Below are 21,882 nucleotides of genomic sequence, written 5' to 3'. Positions count from 1 at the left end.
GTAATCTGACTACAATATTTTTGCTAGTAATGCAATGGATTAGTTATTGTATTTTGTAATCCCTTACATGTAATCCGTTACTCCCCTACCCTGATAACCAACAACAATGAAAGTTACTGGACCCCAGGCTGCATGCTCATATATTTGCATGCATCTCACCTGAAATCAGAATGTGACGTAAACAAAGGCAGATTCTCTTAGTCAAACCAAGAGATGCAAAGCAATCACAGGCAAACTGCTATTATGGTGTGAAGGATGTCAGCGAAGGCCACTAGTTGACACCCCACTGTGTTTATTAGGGGGCATTATTGTCAGCTCTTTAAAACAGGACTGGCATTTATCATCTGTTGACACTTCCTAATGAGGCCTCCAGTGGCACATTACCAATCCTGTTGTTCGGTTATAATTCTCTGCCAATCAGTTCCCAGTCAAGTAGCCTTCTAGAATTCACTCTTGATCCATCTGGCACTAACTGTGGCTGTGAGCAGAATATTGAGTTATGCTTCACTACAGCCAAAGCTGTAGTGAAGGGCACGGCGAGTGACATGTCCCCTTATTCACGTCGGCATTTATAGACAGAGGTATTCAGAATGAGTGATTTGTGAATAGCATAGGTATATTCTAAAGACGAAAGCTAACCTGTCAGTTTGATTTATCATTCACTGTTATCCATCACCTTTAGATGGCTGTGACTAGTCAGACAGAATTACGACCAAATATTGATTATCTTCAAGTATTGTTTTAAGAATGTATTTGTACTAACAAAGTCAAATGAGAAATACAACAGGATATTATGTAGCTAATGTGATATAAGTTTTAAAAATTGAGTCGTTACATTTTAAGTGTTAAAACGGGCATAGACTTGGCCAATATACAATATGCAAGATGATAATGCTGGACCAGTTCACCCTGCACTGTCCTGTTTTAACAACAGAGGTCCAATTGATTTCCAAAATAGGCAAGCTCCTCGGCCCAAGGTCATGGAAGTTGTTTCCCAAAATAGCGGCGCGCAGCCGCTTCCCAAGTGCAACACTTTGTACGCGGTTATCTTTAGACATATAGATTGGAGCTGTATTCTTAAAGATGTGTCAACAAATATGGAGGCTGAGGATTTGTTTGAAGTCAAAGAGCCAGAGAGTTAAACCTCTTATCCGTCAGACACCTTCTGGATCATGTGTTCTTTCAGTTCTCATCAGGCACCTCTCACAATATCATCATCAGAAAGGTGCTCCTCACGGGAGAAAAATCTGTTAAATGGAACTAAATCTTAGTTTGGGATTATTCACAGAGAACATAACTAGCTAACTAAACCAGGATCAACACAGATTGGTTGAATTGAATCCTTTTAACTTTAGGCAATGAAAGCAGAGATGTTTTGATTACATTAAGAGATGAAAAGTACCTAAAATAGATAAAAAGCGAGACAGACTGATGAACTATAACTGGAGAACGAAGTACAGTAGTGAGATGAGTGAGAAGTCCTGGTCATTGTGGTAGAGCTTAGTGTACCAGAGTTGGCCCTGCGTTGACAGTCTCCTCATTCTCACAGCACCAGCCTATCCTCACCGCCCTCCTGGATGACCTGACCAATGGAAACCTGGTTCTGGGCCCTCGGGAAGCACCCAAGCTTGCACACCATCAGCTGCTCCAGGTCGAGCCACATCTTCACCTGCTTCATGTTGGGCCTGTGGCTCTCCCTCACCGCCTTCTGCTGCTCACGCAACTTCTGTTGTTGTCCAAAGGGAAAGAGGAATCCTTATTACATCAGCACAACATGCTCATTTTGACATCAAAGACAGTGTATGATACCAGCATAGTTAAACAGACATGTTCAGTTTCTTTTCAAGTGCCAGCATATGGTTTTGTATCAAACACTGAATGGAAGGGTGGTCATGAGATCTTTGTATTCATTGACTGGAAGCTTGACCAGACAAACATGACCAAGTGCATTAGCATCAAGCCTATTCATAACCATAGATGGGAAACCCTAATAAAGAAGTAGCTTGTCATGAATGTGCCAGGGGTGGGGTGGGCCCTCTGCCATGCACTTTCTCCTCTCTGGCCCCATTCTGATCAGGGTGGGGAAGAACCTAAAGTATGGCCTCTGTGTTTGCAGGGGATCTATGTCAGATGCCATTGGCACTATGCCTGCACCCTGACAAAGCACACAAAGCACCTCTCTGCTCACCTTGCCCAGGGACTCCTGCTCTGCAACGTTCTTCATGTACTGCTCCCTGTGAAACAGCCGGAGAGTCAGTGGTCACGTGAGCCTATTAACTTAAGATCACTGCTGCCATTATTGTTTCACAAGGGAAGGACTACCTGTTAGTTGAATAACACAACATACAATAGCAAACATCCATAACATATTTTATTAAACCAGTACTTTACTTACATATTTTTCTAAAGAAAAGCAATAGTTCTGGACACACTTTGGAATGCATAAATATAGTATATAAAATACCTGTGAGGGTGAACCTACTAACGGACTGCTGCAAGTGAGGGAGGTGTATGGGGAGGTGTGTGGCAACACGTGTTGTAATAGGAGCCTTATGAAGGGCACTGCGGTAATAGAAGTCCTAAGCAGCAGGCAGACTCACCTGATGGTTTTCCTCTTCTCTTGCGGATCAGGGGCCTTCATCTCATCTGCTGCTTGCTGCATTTGCAACTCAATGATCTGTGAAGAACAGAGAGAGATGGGGAGAAGAACAGGAGCTCTGGTTGACTGTCGCAGCACAGATCAGGTGTTGTTTGCTACCTGAGCCCCTTACCTCTTTCATGCAGTTGATGTAGTGGTATCAGTTTTCCTCCCGAGTCGTCGCCTCCCTCAGAGCTCTCACCTCCTGCAAGAAGAAACTGAACTGTTCCTCTTGGAGAGAACATTGCAATTGTGTGGTGTATGTGAACAAATTACATATAGAAAATGTCATATGTGGTGTTAGGTCAGGTGTCTACACATAGCATTTAATATTGTACCTGGTCCAGTGGATTGGTTACTCTCCAGACCTGCAGCACAGCTGTCATACTTGGCCTTCTTTTCCTCATACTTTTGAGTTAGCTCCTGTGAAGAATGAAATCCCCATTCACAGACACATGAACAGAGAAATACACATAGATGCGCATATTCTACAGCATTTAAGTACAATGACAATACATTTCACTGTTATAGTACGTTATATACAGTGCATTTGCAAAGTATTCAGACTTTTCCACATTTTGTTACATTTGATTTCCCCTCATCAAATCTACACACAATACCTCATACTGGCAATGCAAAAACGGGTGAAGAATTTTTTTCAAATGTATAAAAAAAACTGAAATACCTCATCTAACACCAGTGCCCCCACACATAGACTCTGTACATGTACCCCCTGTATAAAGCCTCGCAAATGTGATTTTACTGCTGCTCTTTAATTATTTGTTACTTTTATTTTTTACTTAGCACTTCTTTGTCTTAAAACTGCATTGTTGGTTAAGGGTTTGTAAGTAAGCATTTCACTGTAAGATCTACACCTGTTGTATTCGGCGTACATGCCAAATAACATTTGATTTGAATATCACATTTACGTAAGTATTCAGACACTTTACTCAGTACTTTGTTGAAGTACCTTTGGCAGTGATTACAGCCTCGAGTCTTCTTGGGTATGACGCTACAAGCTTGACACACCTGTATTTGGGGAGTTTCTCCCATTCTTCTCTGTAAATCCTCCTAAGCTCTGTCAGGTTGGATGGGGAGCGTCACTACACAGCTGTTTTCAGGTCTCTCCAGAGATGTTTGATCGGGTTCAAGTCCGGGCTCTGGCTGGGCCACTCAAAGACATTCAGAGACTTGTCCCGAAGCCACTCCTGTGTTGTCGTGGCTGTGTACTTAAGGCTGTTTACTGTTTGAAGGTGAACCTTTGCCCCCGTCTGAGGTCCTGAGCGCTCTGGAGCAGGTTTTCATCAAGGATCTCTGTACTTTGCTCAGTTAATCTTTCCCTCGATCCTGACTAGTCTACCAGTCCATGCCCCTAAAATACATCCCCTTAGCATGATGCTGCTACCACCATGCTTCACCATAGGGATGGTGCCAGGTTTCTTCCAGAGGTGACGCTTGGCATTCAGGCCAAAAAGTTCAATCTTGGTTTCATCAGACCAGAGAATCTTGTTTCTCATGGTCTGAGTGTCTTTAGGTGCCTTTTGGCAAACTCCAAGCGGGCTGTCATGTGCATTTTACTAAAGAGTGGCTTCCATCTGGCTACTCTACCATAAAGGCCTGATTGGTGGAGTGCTGCAGAGATAGAGCCTTCCAGAAGGACAACTCCCATCAGGGTCTGAATACGTATTTCTGTTTAAAAGAAAGTATACATTTGCAAACATTTCTAAAAACCTGTTTTCACTTTGTCATTTTGGGGTATTGTCTGTAGAATGATGAGGGAAACAAATTATTTTATCAATTTTAGAATAAGGCTGTAAAGTAAAAAAAAAGTGGAAAAAGTCAAGGGGTCTGAATACCCCCTACTAGTACAAATGTACTATATGCAAAATGTAGTTTCCCCAACGCCTTTCATATCACTATCAGATCAAAGGCCATGGGGCGGCAGGGTAGCCTAGTGGTTAGAGCATTGGACTAGTAACCGGAAGGTTGCAAGTTCAAACCCCTGAGCTGACAAGGTACAAATCTGTCGTTCTGCCCCTGAACAGGCAGCTCCTAGGCCGTCATTGAAAATAAGAATTTGTTCTTAACTGACTTGCCTAGTTAAATAAAGGTAAAATAAAAATATATATTTTCATCATTTTACTGAATCTTAGCCCAAGCCTAGTCTATTAAATTATTTCTGACACATCTTTTCATCATAAGTTATTGTTAGCACGTATGATTTTATACCAAATTAGGGAACACATATTGGAAAATATGATCCCCTGCTTTAGCCAAGAGATGTGAGGGGCTTTCCCTATCGTATACTTTACATATAGACTCTATGTAAACTATCGTTAAAGTACTCCACAAAAATCCTGCAAACCTTATTCTTATTTCTCGTATGTTTTTGTTCTACCTAAAGTTATTTTTAGTGCTACATTGATATTGATGACTGCATTGTTGGGTTTGGAGCTTGCAAGAAAGGCATTTCACTATACTTCTGCATGTGACATTAAAACTTGAAAGTGAATAGAATAGAAGCATCAAGGTTTTCCCCTTCCTTTGATAAACCTATTGACCTCCTGTCATGCTTTGCTAATCTTCTAGTTTCGCATAATAATCTGGGGTTGTACATTTGGCTAATTCTATAGACGCTCTGTGTAATGACGCAATTTGAAGATGAAACTACAGACAAAGTTTCACAGCGTGTGACGTTCACCTGACGTTGCTGTCTCAAAGGCCTCGGTTCCTTTGAATCGTCGAGTTTAGTTCTTTGACCTGAAAAAAAGTAACACATATTTTAACCCATATGCCAACATCCTGGTTTGGTGCAAAAAATTATCCACAGAAATGTCAGATTAAGATCAAATCAAATGTATTTATATAGCCCTTCGTACATCAGCTGATATCTCAATGTGCTGTACAGAAGATGGCTGACTATGCCCATAATAACATCTAATAATCATATGTCACCTGTGTTTTACACAAGTAGGGGTCGTATAGGGTGTGCATGGAGAGGCAGAGCTGTCTAAAGCCAACCAGGGGATTGGAAGATTGTGAGGTGAGTGAAAGTCTACTTTATAGCGACAGGTGTTGCAGGTCTATGCACTTTGAAGGGTTGAGCAAACAGGCAGGGCTCAGCTCGACACCTGAGAGTACAGGCCACCATTCTCCAGTGTGTGTGTGTGTGTATAGCAGTGTGTGTGGTTATGTGGTCTATTGTATATGAGGAATGAGTCATCTGGAAGATGGTGAGTTGAGTGAAAGTCTACTTTATAGCTACAGCCAGGAATGCTTGAATCCATCATTGGGAGCGGCAGTCTACTATCTTCTAAGTGTGAAACCTGCCAGCTTCAACCACAAACCCTGACTAACCTTTAAAGAATTTCAAAAACATATTGAACTGGGGTCTAATCATTTGCAACTGGTTCTACTTGGACTTCATTGCAATGGCATGACATATTGATAAAACAGGTTGATTTGGTGATCAAACCTGGCTTGAAACCCACCAACTCCTCTTTTCCCCTGAATACATGTAACGCTCCAGGTGTTGTGGGTGTGGAGTCAAGACGCAGGAAACAGAGAGTGCAATGCTGTGCTCTTTAATGCACTAACGCAACACAGGGTGCTCACAACCAAACTGCCCCAAACACGGGGGACGAAAATAGTACAACAGATATACACGACAAGGAACAAACACGTTCCTCTACTACGGGACCGAAGGTCACAATAATTAATCCCGCACAAAGAAACAGGCGGGCCGGCCGGCTGTCTAATAAAGCCCAACTAATGATTCACGAACAGGTGCTAACAATAAACATATAAGGAGGGGGAGGAAAGACAATCAGTGGCAGCTAATAGGCCGATGACGACGACCGCCGAGCACCACCCGACCGGAATGGGAAGCCACCCTCGGTCGGACTCGTGACAGTACCCCCCCGACGCGTGGCTCCCGCAGTGCGCCGACACCGGCCTCAAGGTCGCCCCGGAGGACGAGGTGCAGGGCGATCCGGATGGAGGCGATGGAAATCCCTCAACATTGATGGATCCAAGATGTCCCCCACCGGTACCCAGCACCTCTCCTCCGGACCGTACCCCTCCCAGTCCACAAGGTACTGCAGGCCCCTCACCCGGTGTCTTGAGTCCAGAATGTCCCGTATCGTATACGCCGGAGACCCCTCGATGTCCAGAGGCGGGGGGAGGGACCTCCGGCACCTCACTGTCCTGCAGGGGACCAGCTACCACCGGCCTGAGGAGAGACACATGAAACGAGAGGTTAATACGATAATAGGAAGGGAGTTGTAATCGATAACACACCTCGTTTATTCTCCTCAGGACTTTAAAGGGCCCTACACACTGCGGACCCAGCTTCCGGCAGGGCAAACGGAGGGGCAGGTTTCGGGTCGAGAGCCAGACCCTGTCCTCCGGTACAAACAAGGGGGCCTCACTGCGGTGGCGGTCAGCACTCCTCTTCTGGCGTCCACTCGCTTGTTGGAGAGATTCCTGGACGGACCTCCAGGAGCTTCGGTCTGGCTCGGATGCCATGGTGCCAGGACCGGCTGGTACCCCAACACATACTGAAAAGGGGACACATTAGTAGAGGAGTGGCGTAGTGAATTCTGGGCCATTTCAGCCCAGGGAATGTATCAGGACCTATCCTCCGTGTCGTAAAGGCAGGACAGTGCGTCAGCCTTTACGTTCTGGGAGCCCGGTCTATAAGACAATGTAAACCGGAAACCGGGTGAAGAATATGGCCCACCTTGCCTGACGTGGGTTAAGTCTCCTAGCTGCCTGAATATACTCCAGATTCTGGTGGTCGGTCCAGATGAGAAAGGGGTGCTTAGCCCCCTCAAGCCACTGTCTCCACACCTTCAGAGCTCCTTGAGAAGAAAGCGCAGGGGCGGAGTTGTGATAGCACGGCACCCACCCCAGTCTCGGACGCGTCCACCTCCACTATGAACGCTAGAGAGGGGTCCGGATGCGCCAACACGGGCGCATCATTGAACAGCGCCTTCAACTTGTTGAAAGCTCCGTCCGCCTCTGCTGACCACTGTAACCGCACCGGGTCCCCCTTCAGCAGTGAGGTAATGGGAGCCGCTATCTGGCCAAAAACGCTGCACCTCTTTTACCGTGGTCGGAGTCGGCCAATTACGTGTAACAGTATAACTTTAGACCGTCCCCACTCCCATACCCGGGCGCGAACTAGGGACCCTCTGCACACATCAACAACAGTCACCCACGAAGCGTCATTACCCATCGCTCCACAAAAGCCGCGGCCCGGTCGATAAGGTGGTAATTTAGTCACTTTCACTTTACTGAAAGCGATTGCCAAATTGGCATACTCGGGGAGAATGCACACCGTGGAACCCTGGTCTGGACTTTCCACCGACGTGGCACCGATGGAAACTCCCAAACACCTTCCAGAACACTCCTCTGACCACCCCTGGAGAACCCCCTGTCTCCACAAAATTTTAGGATTGTGCCGGGCCAGCCAGGGACTCCCTAGCACCACTGGAAACGCAGGCGAATCAATAATTTAAAGACTGATAAGCTCCCTATGATTCCCCTGCGTCACCATGTCCAGTGGAACTGTGGTCTCCCTGACCATCCCTGACCCTAATGGCCGGCTATCTAGGGAGTGCACGGGGAAAGCAGAATCTATCGGCACCAGCGGAACCCCTAACTTAAGGGTGAGTCCGCGATCCATAAAGTTCCCAGCTGCGCCTGAATCGACTAGCGCCCAATGCTGGGAAGAGGAAAAAAAGTTAAGGAAAAAAGTTAAGACAAACATGTGGCCAACAGGGGGTTCTGAGTGAGTTTGATGCTGACTCACCCAGAACCCCCTTGACAATACAAGCACAAAGGACAGTTGAAAAATGCATGAGGGGTATTTCAAGGTTTCAAAGACACAAAATCAATGCTAAGTAATCAATGACACAAACAAAACAGCAGTCAGACAAGGAAGGTTCTTGTAAAACAAATTGTGCATCTGGACAAGCAACTGAAGGCAATGAGCATGATCCTGTGACTGAGTATGGGGGTTGTCTGGAGTGGGTAAAGATCTGTCCCTGTGGTAAAGTGACATGCTACTCAGACAGTGACTCCGATCCCCTGGTATAGTCACCATTTCAGACACGTCGTCCAGAGAGCGTGCCTTCATTTCGTCCAGTTCACCCTTGACGGCCGACATCCTCTCCAGTTCCTCCTGAGTGTCACTGTACCCAGAGATCCGCTTCTGTGCCTCCATGGATTGCTACACAGACAATAAGAGCATGAAAGGGCATATGGGGTTCCAGTCATCCGTTAGTACACAAAATATGAGATCCTTGTGCCTTGCAATATGGCAGCATAACATGAGATTGTGTCCAGTTTTATAATCCTAAACCAAATGTCAGTGTAGGGACCTGGCAAGAGTTCATTAGAAACACCTGGCACTTGAGCAATGTAGTCTATCTACACCCACAGGAGCTGCAAGGCAGTGGGCTATTTTAATGATTGTAATCAGTAAATTCAAGTTAATATTTTGAGGTGCGTAAATCTCCATGTAATTACATACAATGGCTCAGCTAATTCATTGTTTATAATTAGTTTGCACCATATCGACAAATGTAAGTCTATAGCTGTGACTAAGTTACTCCCTCCCTGTCTGGGAGGATATAGCACGGAGCCTAATCCTGAACTGACCTCTGGCACCGGAGTCGCAGCTCTATGCACTGTGAAGCGTTGTGTCCACACAAACAGTCAGGGCTCAGTTCCACACCTGGGAGTACAGGCCACTTTGTTGTCCAAGAAGAGAAGGTTACATGCAGTTGAGGTAGCAGTGTGTGTGTGTGTGTGTGTGTGCAGTCTATTGTATATGATGAGTGAGAAATCTGTGACCTATGAAAATAAACACAATTTCCTTCACACGTATCCCCCAGCCCTCCATTGCAAATCTGTTCAAACACTGATAAAGACTGAATGTGAATGACCTAATTAAACTACATTCATTCTAATATTTGGTTCTGATATGAATAGATCACAGTGGCAGGCTGGGCTTCTAGCATGTTCTGGGTTATACGGTAGGCTATAACCAACATTGTTGCAGCAAATGGTTCATTTTATGTGGGAGGGGTAACAGTTGGGAACAGGAATGCAGGTAGCGAGAGGAGGGGGCTCAGGCACCAACAGACAACCAGCCGTGGTGGTGGGGGGGATGCAGCCACTGATAAAAAAAAATACCAGCGTCATAAGAGAGAAACAGATGCAGCCTTCGCAAATAGCAGCAGCCCAGCCCTCCCTGTGTCAGCCAGGCTTTTAGCAAGTCAGGAGGTGGGAGGGTTTTGAGGTGTGAAATAATTTCCAGGAAGGTTATGTCACTTCACTTTTAATGCAATTTACATCAACATGGGCAGGATGGAAAGGCACGTGCAGCACTATAAGAGGGCTGACGCGGTATGGAGGAAAGCAGGTAGGGTGGATAGCTGCCCATAGCTGATAGCTGTGAAAGGGGATTAGTGAGGTGCATTACCAGTTGCTGTTGGCTGACCTCACGCCTCTCTTTTAGGATCTCCTCTGTCTGCTGCAGGATCCCGTGCTCAGCTCGGTAATCTCCTGCCTCTTCTTCTTGAACACCGTCCCCTTGCTGCGCAATTTCCCAACAAAACGATTGGACTGAGAAGAACCGAGGGAGACGGTCATGAAAAAAATATGCTAAGAGAAAGGGAATTCCTAAAAGTAATGACAATAACATTGCATTTTTTTGTGTCTGAAAATGAGACTGACATGTTCTCTTTCTTCCCAGATACACACAAACAACCACATCTTGAAGCAAGGTCATCCTCTCCAATTCCTACCAAGACAGACATGACCCGTGGCAAACACAAACATTGGCCCCCCTTCTCTGTAGGGGTACGATGAGAATCCTGTGCATGTCAACATTTATAGCTGTTGTACATTCTGGAGAACCCCAGAAATCACAGAATGTTACGTCACTTCGAATATATGGTTTGTTTTATTTCAGGACATCAAGGGCAGACAAGGTTGAGAGGGAATTAGCAGGCAGAAGAATGCTGCATAGCATTCTCTCGTCACATACAATGGGTCCCCAGAACAACTGCTACTAAATTAGCCAGTACTTTGAAGGGCTTGAACTATTTATCATGACAGAGGATCGTTTTTGAAAATGCAGCACAATGGGATAGTAGATAATTAAACATGGTACGCACTGTGCATATTTATAAATAGCAGTAGCCTAGAGTGTATGTGAAATCTATTTCGGCAGGGTGAATAACCTTTCCAGATTGAGCAAACACATCTGTTATTTATGTTGGGGGAATTTGGGGTGTAAGTGAACAGAGAGCCAAGCAATGGATGATGGAACACTAGACACATGGTGGACCAAAACCAAGCTAACTAAGGATGGGCACACAGGGGCATAATACAGACGCCCTCCTGCAGCTGCTGGGTGACATGTGATTACACGCACGCTCAGAATGGAAAATACCTCTGATAAGGTGATCATTTCCACCATGACCCATGACTCCAGGAGAGACTGATAAGTCCCTTCCATTTACCACAGAAACCCTTCTTGTTCTCACCTACTGTTTTACCACACTGAGAAGAAGTAGGTTTAGAGTTCCCTTTCCCATCAAAACACACTCACTTATTATCCAGGGGAGCAGATGAAACCACCCACATGAACAGGGCATTGGGGAGAGCAGGGAGGAAGTGGCTGCTATTTCAGACAGGCAGCTTTTGTGCCTCGCCAGCCTGTCTCAGCACCATGATCTCACTGCGTGTGGAACTCCTGCTCACAAAACAGTCAGACATGAACATATGGGTGCAGGAACAGGCATAGTTTGAGATGTGAAGAGTGGCCGTTTTTCCTTATCATCCTTGAACTTATACAGCCAGGCACAGGGTGTGTTGACACAGGAGTGATGGCTCCTGGCACTGTGTTGCAGAGGCTAAAAAGCCACTCAAATTTGAGAGTCCACTCTCTGCCAGTGGTTCAGTGGGATCTAACCAAACATAGCGTCAAAGCTTGTGTCAGTTTGTTTCGATTGGGATAAAATATCAGCCATTGAGTTACATTTAGTTGAAGGATTCACACTGCAATGGTTTGTGTTTTGCGGAATTAATTTAGAAGAGATTTGAAAACAGTTAACATTTCAGACAGTTTGTTCAATTACTATCCTGGTTCTAGGTAGTCCATGCTGTTGTCTATTTTTAACCTTGCATGGGAATGTGGGAGAGTGAGGGGAAAGGGATAAGTAGCTTTAGCCAGTAAGCCCCTCTCTGTTTACATAAGAGCAGAAATAGCATCTCACGTTCAGTGCGGCACACAACTCTACCGCGCTTCACTCTTATCAACAAAGTTTGACGTAAGCAAACAGTAGAATGTTTAATGAATCTACCCCTAAAGATGGAAAACATATCATCTCTGATGCATTTTGCTTTATCCTCAGAGAGTTTGGATAGTGATGTTCAGTTTTGAGTGGTGAGCAGATGTACAACGTAACATGCGAATACAGAGCAGATGGTATCAGTGGAGGCTGGTGAGAGGACAGCTCATAATGGCTGAAACAGAGCGAATGGAATCAAACACATAGAAACCATATTTGATACAATTCCACTTATTCCGCTCCAGCCATTACATGAGCCTGTCCTCCCCAATTAAGGTGCCACCAACCTCCTGTGGATTGTATAAGGGTAGCAGTCTTTTTGCTGGACAATGACGATACATCACTCCCCGTCGAAAAAGGCTCCGACCCTGTTCCAATGGTTAGGAAGGGGATTACTATTGGTGTGGATGATGATGATGTTCAGACCAGAGTACTGAGCTGTGAGAGGTGGTTAGCTACCCCGTCTCCCTCCAGGTCTCGTGCTTGGCTGTTCTCACATAAAAGAGACCAAAAAATATTAAAATATCAATATGATAACCTGAATAAACCTTTTGATGATAAATAAAGCCGCCTCCGTTCATCAGACAACATCAATCATCCTAACAAGTTCAAAGAGCCAGCAAACGCTTAACAACACACAGACAGCCAGCGCATACAGATTCATTTAACTGACAAAGACTTGTGTGATTTAGTATCAATGACAGGGAATGGCATTCTGAAATGGACATAACCTTCATCCAATGTAATTGCTGGTGTTATGTCATATCAATGTACTGTATGGTTAGAGAATGTGAGACAAGGAGAAGCAAATCACCTGCTGCCTGAAGAGACAGTTTATCATCCATGGGGTCATTTCTCATCATTCTTTTCTCAATCAGCAGATTTATTTCAATGGTGTTCTCTCGATTCTGGACAAAGTGGGGAACAGTCAGACTCAAACTTTCAATTTGTCAGAAACAACCTGTTTGGTTACTGTTAGTCATTCTTGAACAAAATTGACAAGGCTCTATAGCTTAATTACCCAGGTAGGTAGATAGCTCACCTTGTCCTCTAGTTCCCTAAACTCAGCTTGGCCCATGTCTGGCTTGGACACCACCTTCTGCAGTTACTGCACCATCCGCCTCTTACTCTCCAGCTCCTTGGGCAGTTTGTCAGACACCATTTAGGAGTTGAACTTGATCTCCTCTTCAAGCCTCTTCATTAAGCCGGAGACAGTAACATAGACAGTAACAGAGACAGTAACCGACAGTAACAGATATATTTGATCAGGCTACATCATTCTGAAAGTCTTTGAAACACAATAAGGCACACCTGCTCATAGAAGAAAAGAAGGGTAATATGCTGATCTTGAGTTGAGCACATCTGCTCATCACAATAATTAACATTAAACAAAATCAAGAGAGCGTATGCAAAACATTGTTTTAATTCATCAATGCAGGAGCATAACCTCAACATACAGTGCGTTCGGAAAGCATTTAGACCCCTTGACTTTTTCCACATTGTTACGTTACACCCTAATTCTAAAATTGATTCAATATATTTTTTTCCTCATCAATCTACACACAATACCCCATAATGACAAATCAAAACCAGTGCTACTGAAATTTTTGCTAAATTATAAAAAACAGAAATAGTACATTTACATAAGTATTCAGACACTTCACTCAGTACTTTGTTGAAGCACCTTTGGCAACGATTACAGATTTAAGTCTTGGGTATGACGCTACAAGCTTGGCACACCTGTATCTGCGGAGTTTATCCTATTCTTCTCTGCAGATCCTCAAGCTCTGTCAGGTTCGATGGGGAGCGTCGCTGCACGGTTATTTTCAGGTCTCTCCAGAGATGTTCGATGGGGTTCAAGTCCAGGCTCTGGCAGGGCCACTCAAGGACATTCAGAGAGTTGACCCGAATGCACTGCTACGTTGTCTTGGCTGTGTGCTTTGGGTCATTGTCCTGTTGGAAGGTGAACCTTCGCCCCAGTCTGAGGTCCCGAGGGCTCTGGAGCGGGTTTTCATCAAGAATCTCTTTGTAATTTGCTACGTTCATCTTTCCCTCGATCCTGACTAGTCTCCCATTCCCTGACGTTGAGAAACATCCCCAAAGCATGATGCCGCCACCGCCATGCTTCACCGTAGCGATGGTGCCAGGTTTCCTCCAAATGTGACACTTGGAATTCAGTCCAAAGAGTTAAATCTTGGTTTCATCAGACCAGAGAATCTTGTTTCTTATGGTCTGAGTGTCTTTAGGTGCCTTTTGGCAAAATCCAAGCGGGTTGTTATGTGCCTTTTACTGAGGAGTGGCTTCCATCTGGCCACTCTACCATAAATGCCTAATTGGTGGAGTGCTGCAGAGATGGTTGTCCTTTTGGAAGTTTCTCCCATCTCCACAGAAGAACTCTGAAACTCTGTCAGAGTGACCACCGGGTTCTTGGTCACCTCCCTGACCAAGGCCCTTCTCACCCGATTGCTCAGTTTGGCCAGGCGTCCAGCTCTAGGAATTGTCTCGGTGGTTCCAAACTTATTCCATTTATGAATGAGAGGCCAATGTGTTCTTGGGGACTTTCAATGCCTCAGACATTTGATAATACACTTCCCCAGATCAGTGCCTCGACACAATCCTGTCTCTGAGCTCTACGGACAATTCCTTTGACCTCATGGCTTGGTTTTTGCTCTGACATGCACTGTCAACTGTGGGACCTTATATAGACAGGTGTACCTTTCCAAATCATGTCCAATCAATTGAATTTACCACAGGTGGACTCCAATCAAGTTGATCAAGGATAATCAATGGAAACAGGATGCACCTGAGCTCAATTTTGAGTCACATATCAAAGGGTCTGAATATTTATGTAAATAAGCTATTTCTGTTTTTATACATTTGCAAAAACCTGTTTTCTCTTTGTCTTTATGGGGTATTGTGTGTAGATAGATGAGTGGAAAAAATTATTTTAATCCATTTTAGAATAAGGCTGTAACGTAACAAAATGTGGAAAAAGGGAAGGGGTCTGAATACTTTCAAAATGCACTCTATCTAGTGTTCTTCCATGCTGCTGTTTAACTGACACACAGTAGACCTACATGAGACTGAAAACCTTTACAAGAGGGTCACATCATTTGATATTGTCATGTTTTGTCATTTATTATCTTGTCTTGTCCCTGTGCTTCCCATTCTATTCGTTTCCCTCTGCTGGTCTTATTAGGTTCTTTCCCTCTTTCTATCCCTCTCTCTCCCCCTCCCTCTCTCACTCTCTCGCTCTCTCTTCTCTCTATCGTTCCGTTCCTGCTCCCAGCTGTTCCTATTCCCCTAATCAATCATTTAATCTTCCCACACCTGTTCCCGATGCTTTCCCCTGATTAGAGTCCCTATTTCTTCCTTTGTGTTCCGTTCCTGTCCTGTCGGTTCCTTGTTTAGAATTCACCGTGCTGTGATTGTGTATCGCCCTGTCGTGTCGTGTTTTCCTCAGATGCTGCGTGGTGAGCAGGTGTCTGAGTCTGTCTGGTTCGAGTGCCTTCCCGAGGCAACCTGCTGTTCACCTGCTGTTCAAGATCGAGTCTCCAGTTGGTCCTCGTCATTTCGAGTGAAAGTTGTGTTTTTTTGTTTGTATTCACTTTTCTGGATTAAAGACTCTGTTTTCGCCAAGTCGCTTTTGGGTCCTCTTTCACCTGCATGACAGAAGGAACCGACCAAGGAATGGACCCAGCGACTTCAGACGCTCGTTACACTGCCGTCGAGATCCAAGGAGCCATGCTCGGCAGACACGAGCAGGAATTGTCTGCTGCTCGCCATGCCGTGGAGAACCTGGCCGCTCAGGTTTCCGACCTCTCTGGACAGTTCCAGAGTCAACGTCTCGTGCCACCTGTTACTTCCTGGCCTGCCGAGCCTCCAGAACCTAGGGTTAATAACCCACCTTGCTACTCCGGGCAGCCCACTGAGTGCCGCTCCTTTCTCACGCAGTGTGAGATTGTGTTCTCTCTCCAACCCAACACATACTCTAGAGAGAGAGCTCGGGTTGCTTACGTCATTTCACTCCTTACTGGCCGGGCTCGAGAATGGGGCACAGCTATCTGGGAGGCAAGGGCTGATTGCTCTAACAAGTTCCAGAACTTTAAAGAGGAGATGATTCGGGTTTTTGACCGTTCAGTTTTTGGTAGGGAGGCTTCTAGGGCCCTGGCTTCCTTATGCCAAGGTGAACGGTCCATAACGGATTATTCTATTGAGTTTCGCACTCTTGCTGCCTCTAGTGAGTGGAACGAGCCGGCGCTGCTCGCTCGTTTTCTGGAGGGACTCCACGCAGTGGTTAAGGATGAGATTCTCTCCCGGGAGGTTCCTTCAGATGTGGACTCTTTGATTGCTCTCGCCATCCGCATAGAACGACGGGTAGATCTTCGTCACCGGGCTCGTGGAAGAGAGCTCGCATCAACGGTGTTTCCCTGCTCCGCATCGCAACCATCTCCCTCCTCTGGCTCAGAGACTGAGCCCATGCAGTTGGGAGGGATTCGCATCTCGACTAAGGAGAGGGAACGGAGGATCACCAACCGCCTGTGCCTCTATTGCGGAGTTGCTGGACATTTTGTTAATTCATGTCCAGTAAAAGCCAGAGCTCATCTGTAAGCGGAGGGCTACAGGTGAGCGCAACTACTCAAGTCTCTCCATCTAAATCCTGTACTACTTTGTCGGTCCATCTACGCTGGACCGGTTCGGGTGCTACATGTAGTGCCTTGATAGACTCTGGGGCTGAGGGTTGTTTCATGGACGAAGCATGGGTTCGGAAACATGACATTCCTTTCAGAGAGTTAGAGAAGCCTACGCCCATGTTCGCCTTAGATGGTAGTCATCTTCCCAGTATCAGATTTGAGACACTACCGTTAACCCTCACAGTATCTGGTAACCACAGTGAGACTATTTCTTTTTTGATTTTTCGTTCACCGTTTACACCTGTTGTTTTGGGTCATCCCTGGCTAGTATGTCATAATCCTTCTATTAATTGGTCTAGTAATTCTATCCTATCCTGGAACGTTTCTTGTCATGTGAAGTGTTTAATGTCTGCCATCCCTCCCGTTTCTTCTGTCCCTACTTCTCAGGAGGAACCTGGCGATTTGACAGGAGTGCCGGAGGAATATCATGATCTGCGCACGGTCTTCAGTCGGTCCCGAGCCAACTCCCTTCCTCCTCACCGGTCGTATGATTGTAGTATTGATCTCCTTCCGGGGACCACTCCTCCTCGGGGTAGACTTTACTCTCTGTCGGCTCCCGAACGTAAGGCTCTCGAGGATTATTTGTCTGTGTCTCTTGACGCCGGTACCATAGTGCCTTCTTCCTCTCCGGCCGGGGCGGGGTTCTTTTTTGTTAAGAAGAAGGACGGTACTCTGCGCCCCTGCGTGGATTATCGAGGGCTGAATGACATAACGGTTAAGAATCGTTATCCGCTTCCCCTTACGTCATCAGCCTTCGAGATTCTGCAGGGAGCCAGGTGCTTTACTAAGTTGGACCTTCGTAACGCTTACCATCTCGTGCGCATCAGAGAGGGGGACGAGTGGAAAACGGCGTTTAACACTCCGTTAGGGCATTTTGAGTACCGGGTTCTGCCGTTTGGTCTCGCCAATGCGCCAGCTGTTTTTCAGGCATTAGTTAATGATGTTCTGAGAGACATGCTGAACATCTTTGTTTTTGTCTATCTTGACGATATCCTGATTTTTTCTCCGTCACTCGAGATTCATGTTCAGCACGTTCGACGTGTTCTACAGCGCCTTTTAGAGAATTGTCTCTACGTAAAGGCTGAGAAGTGCTCTTTTCATGTCTCCTCCGTTACTTTTCTCGGTTCCGTTATTTCCGCTGAAGGCATTCAGATGGATTCCGCTAAGGTCCAAGCTGTCAGTGATTGGCCCGTTCCATGGTCACGTGTCGAGTTGCAGCGCTTTTTAGGTTTCGCTAATTTCTATCGGCGTTTCATTCGTAATTTCGGTCAAGTTGCTGCCCCTCTCACAGCTCTTACTTCTGTCAAGACGTGTTTTAAGTGGTCCGGTTCCGCCCAGGGAGCTTTTGATCTTCTAAAAGAACGTTTTACGTCCGCTCCTATCCTCGTTACTCCTGACGTCACTAGACAATTCATTGTCGAGGTTGACGCTTCAGAGGTAGGCGTGGGAGCCATTCTATCCCAGCGCTTCCAGTCTGACGATAAGGTTCATCCTTGCGCTTATTTTTCTCATCGCCTGTCGCCATCTGAGCGCAACTATGATGTGGGTAACCGTGAACTGCTCGCCATCCGCTTAGCCCTAGGCGAATGGCGACAGTGGTTGGAGGGGGCGACCGTTCCTTTTGTCGTTTGGACAGACCATAAGAACCTTGAGTACATCCGTTCTGCCAAACGACTTAATGCCCGTCAAGCTCGTTGGGCGTTGTTTTTCGCTCGTTTCGAGTTTGTGATTTCTTACCGTCCGGGTAGCAAGAACACCAAGCCTGATGCCTTATCCCGTCTGTTTAGTTCTTCTGTGGCTTCTACTGATCCCGAGGGGATTCTTCCTTATGGGCGTGTTGTCGGGTTAACAGTCTGGGGAATTGAAAGACAGGTTAAGCAAGCACTCACGCACACTGCGTCGCCGCGCGCTTGTCCTAGTAACCTCCTTTTCGTTCCTGTTTCCACTCGTCTGGCTGTTCTTCAGTGGGCTCACTCTGCCAAGTTAGCTGGTCATCCCGGTGTTCGAGGCACTCTTGCGTCTATTCGCCAGCGCTTTTGGTGGCCGACTCAGGAGCGTGACACGCGCCGTTTCGTGGCTGCTTGTTCGGACTGCGCGCAGACTAAGTCGGGTAACTCTCCTCCTGCCGGTCGTCTCAGACCGCTCCCCATTCCTTCTCGACCATGGTCTCACATCGCCCTAGACTTCATTACCGGTCTGCCTTTGTCTGCGGGGAAGACTGTGATTCTTACGGTTGTCGATAGGTTCTCTAAGGCGGCACATTTCATTCCCCTCGCTAAACTTCCTTCCGCTAAGGAGACGGCACAAATCATTATCGAGAATGTATTCAGAATTCATGGCCTCCCGTTAGACGCCGTTTCAGACAGAGGCCCGCAATTCACGTCACAGTTTTGGAGGGAGTTCTGTCGTTTGATTGGTGCGTCCGTCAGTCTCTCTTCCGGGTTTCATCCCCAGTCTAACGGTCAAGCAGAGAGGGCCAATCAGACGATTGGTCGCATACTACGCAGCCTTTCTTTCAGAAACCCTGCGTCTTGGGCAGAACAGCTCCCCTGGGCAGAATACGCTCACAATTCGCTTCCTTCGTCTGCTACCGGGTTATCTCCGTTTCAGAGTAGTCTGGGTTACCAGCCTCCTCTGTTCTCATCCCAGCTTGCCGAGTCCAGCGTTCCCTCCGCTCAAGCGTTTGTCCAACGTTGTGAGCGCACCTGGAGGAGGGTGAGGTCTGCACTTTGCCGTTACAGGGCACAGACTGTGAGAGCCGCCAATAAACGCAGGATTAAGAGTCCAAGGTATTGTTGCGGCCAGAGAGTGTGGCTTTCCACTCGCAACCTTCCTCTTACGACAGCTTCTCGTAAGTTGACTCCGCGGTTCATTGGTCCGTTCCGTGTCTCCCAGGTCGTCAATCCTGTCGCTGTGCGACTGCTTCTTCCGCGACATCTTCGTCGCGTCCATCCTGTCTTCCATGTCTCCTGTGTCAAGCCCTTTCTTCGCACCCCCGTTCGTCTTCCCTCCCCCCCTCCCGTCCTTGTCGAGAGCGCACCTATTTACAAGGTACATAAGATCATGGACATGCGTTCTCGGGGACGGGGTCACCAATACTTAGTGGATTGGGAGGGTTACGGTCCTGAGGAGAGGAGTTGGGTTCCGTCTCGGGACGTGCTGGACCGTTCACTCATCGATGATTTCCTCCGTTGCCGCCAGGATTCCTCCTCGAGTGCGCCAGGAGGCGCTCGGTGAGTGGGGGGGTACTGTCATGTTTTGTCATTTATTATCTTGTCTTGTCCCTGTGCTTCCCATTCTATTCGTTTCCCTCTGCTGGTCTTATTAGGTTCTTTCCCTCTTTCTATCCCTCTCTCTCCCCCTCCCTCTCTCACTCTCTCGCTCTCTCTTCTCTCTATCGTTCCGTTCCTGCTCCCAGCTGTTCCTATTCCCCTAATCAATCATTTAATCTTCCCACACCTGTTCCCGATCCTTTCCCCTGATTAGAGTCCCTATTTCTTCCTTTGTGTTCCGTTCCTGTCCTGTCGGTTCCTTGTTTAGAATTCACCGTGCTGTGATTGTGTATCGCCCTGTCGTGTCGTGTTTTCCTCAGATGCTGCGTGGTGAGCAGGTGTCTGAGTCTGTCTGGTTCGAGTGCCTTCCCGAGGCAACCTGCTGTTCACCTGCTGTTCAAGATCGAGTCTCCAGTTGGTCCTCGTCATTTCGAGTGAAAGTTGTGTTTTTTTGTTTGTATTCACTTTTCTGGATTAAAGACTCTGTTTTCGCCAAGTCGCTTTTGGGTCCTCTTTCACCTGCATGACAGATATGTGGTATTTTGAGTCATTGTATTGCAAATGCTTTGTTGGTGTGACACTCACAAAAGCTTTCATGTCTGTCTGTCTGTCTTTACTTTGGTCATTTTGGAAACTATAAATGTGAAAATCTCCTGTGTGATTGTAAAGAGACCAACACTAGATGATTATGGGGCCTTAATAGATGTGAATCTGTCATGTCCTGACCATAGAGAGCCCTTGTTTCTCTATGGTGTACGAGGTCAGGGCATGACTAGGGGGTATTCTGGTTTAATATTTATATGTTGTGTTCTATTTTATGTTTTCTATGTTGGTGTTTTGTATGATTCCCAATTAGAGGCAGCTGGTATTCGTTGTCTCTAATTGGGGATCATATTTAAGTTGATATTTTTCCCACCTGTGTTTGTGGGATATTATTTTGTGTTTGTGCATGTGCACCACGTAGTCACGTTCCGTTGTTTGTCTATTTGGTTTATTGTTTTGGCTTTATGTTTCAATTTTGGAATAAATATGTGGAACTGAATATCTGCTGCGCCTTGGTCCCGTTCTTACGACAACCGTGACAGAATCAATTAACAGAGATTCAGCCTAATCTGTCGTGTCCTTGACCTTTCAACCTTTTCAACCAACTGTGGTGTGGAGGGTGATGCAGAACACACCTACTCACTCTCTGGCTTGGAATCTACTGATGTTGACTGCCGCAGGTTCTTCAGCTGCTGCTGAGATCTCTGCAGTCTCTGCTCTGCCTGGAAAAGCTGGACATATCCAAATGACAACACACCTTATTATCAGCATTTTAAAAGAAACCAACATCATGCTTATAAATCTACTTGAAGGTGAATTTGGAATATGTAATTGACAACAATCTTTGATAATATGTCAACGTTCCTTTTTCAGGACCCTGTCTTTCAAAGATAATTTGTAAAAATCCAAATAACTTCACAGATCTTCATTGTAATGGTTTAAACACTGTTTCCCATGCTTGTTCAATAAACCATAAACAATTAATGAACATGCACCTGTGGAACGGTCGTCAAGACACTAACAGCTTACAGACGGTAGGCAATTAACGTTACAGTTATGAGAACTTAGGACACTTAAGAGGCCTTTCTACTGACTCTGAAAAACAACAAAAGAAAGATGCCCAGGGTCCCTGCTCATCTGCGTGAACATGCCTTAGGCATGCTATGGCGTTCTGCATTAGCATCGAACAGCCCCCGTGATATGCAGCTGTTCAGGGAAGCTAGAAACCGTTATACACAGGCAGTTAGAAAAGCCAAGGCTAGCTTTTTCAAGCAGAAATTTGCTTCCTGCAACACTAACTCAAAAAAGTTCTGGGACACTGTAAAGTCCATGGAGAATAAGAACACCTCCTCCCAGCTGCCCACTGC

At 46.1% G+C, this 21,882-nt stretch overlaps 2 protein-coding genes across 15 annotated transcripts; both read right to left on the bottom strand.

Annotated features, from left to right (window-relative positions):
• Positions 1–736: 736 nt before the first annotated feature.
• On the bottom strand, positions 737–3,046 carry LOC124036181 (intraflagellar transport protein 81 homolog). Its single transcript, XM_046350421.1, has 5 exons — positions 2,977–3,046; positions 2,772–2,843; positions 2,601–2,677; positions 2,189–2,234; positions 737–1,726 (listed from the first exon to the last, which is right to left on the bottom strand). Exons 2-5 carry the CDS (start codon positions 2,778–2,780, stop codon positions 1,544–1,546), a joined length of 315 nt encoding a protein of 104 aa, XP_046206377.1. The 5' UTR covers positions 2,781–2,843; positions 2,977–3,046; the 3' UTR covers positions 737–1,543.
• Positions 3,047–5,374: 2,328 nt separating this feature from the next.
• LOC124036180 (intraflagellar transport protein 81 homolog) lies at positions 5,375–21,247 on the bottom strand. 14 transcript variants are annotated; one of them, XM_046350413.1, is made up of 8 exons: positions 21,159–21,247; positions 13,049–13,201; positions 11,265–12,914; positions 10,131–10,273; positions 9,305–9,396; positions 8,745–8,873; positions 6,974–7,197; positions 6,213–6,869 (listed from the first exon to the last, which is right to left on the bottom strand). In XM_046350413.1, exons 6-8 carry the CDS (start codon positions 8,865–8,867, stop codon positions 6,428–6,430), a joined length of 789 nt encoding a protein of 262 aa, XP_046206369.1. In that variant the 5' UTR covers positions 8,868–8,873; positions 9,305–9,396; positions 10,131–10,273; positions 11,265–12,914; positions 13,049–13,201; positions 21,159–21,247; the 3' UTR covers positions 6,213–6,427. The 14 variants fall into 14 exon arrangements, 9 of the variants coding, with proteins under 9 accessions (XP_046206369.1, XP_046206368.1, XP_046206367.1 ...); XM_046350412.1 differs by having other exon boundaries at positions 10,131–11,408; positions 12,294–12,914; XM_046350411.1 differs by having other exon boundaries at positions 10,131–12,493; positions 12,821–12,914.
• Positions 21,248–21,882: the final 635 nt, after the last annotated feature.

Source organism: Oncorhynchus gorbuscha, linkage group LG05 (genome assembly GCF_021184085.1).
Source record: "Oncorhynchus gorbuscha isolate QuinsamMale2020 ecotype Even-year linkage group LG05, OgorEven_v1.0, whole genome shotgun sequence".
Taxonomy (NCBI): domain Eukaryota; kingdom Metazoa; phylum Chordata; class Actinopteri; order Salmoniformes; family Salmonidae; genus Oncorhynchus; species Oncorhynchus gorbuscha.
This window is presented reverse-complemented; position numbering and strand designations above follow the sequence as displayed.

Coding starts and splice junctions, on each gene's coding strand:
- LOC124036180 (XM_046350410.1), bottom strand. CDS start 8,867: ATGGAGGCACAGAAGCGGATCTCTGGGTACAGTGACACTCAGGAGGAA. Junction 7,198..8,744: donor TGGACGACGTGTCTGAAATG/GTGACTATACCA, acceptor TCCCCTTTTCAG/TATGTGTTGGGGTACCAGCC. Junction 6,870..6,973: donor GGAAGCTGGGTCCGCAGTGT/GTAGGGCCCTTT, acceptor GTCTCTCCTCAG/GCCGGTGGTAGCTGGTCCCC.
- LOC124036181 (XM_046350421.1), bottom strand. Junction 2,235..2,600: donor GAGAAGAGGAAAACCATCAG/GTGAGTCTGCCT, acceptor GCTGTTTCACAG/GGAGCAGTACATGAAGAACG. Junction 1,727..2,188: donor AGCAGGAGTCCCTGGGCAAG/GTGAGCAGAGAG, acceptor GGACAACAACAG/AAGTTGCGTGAGCAGCAGAA.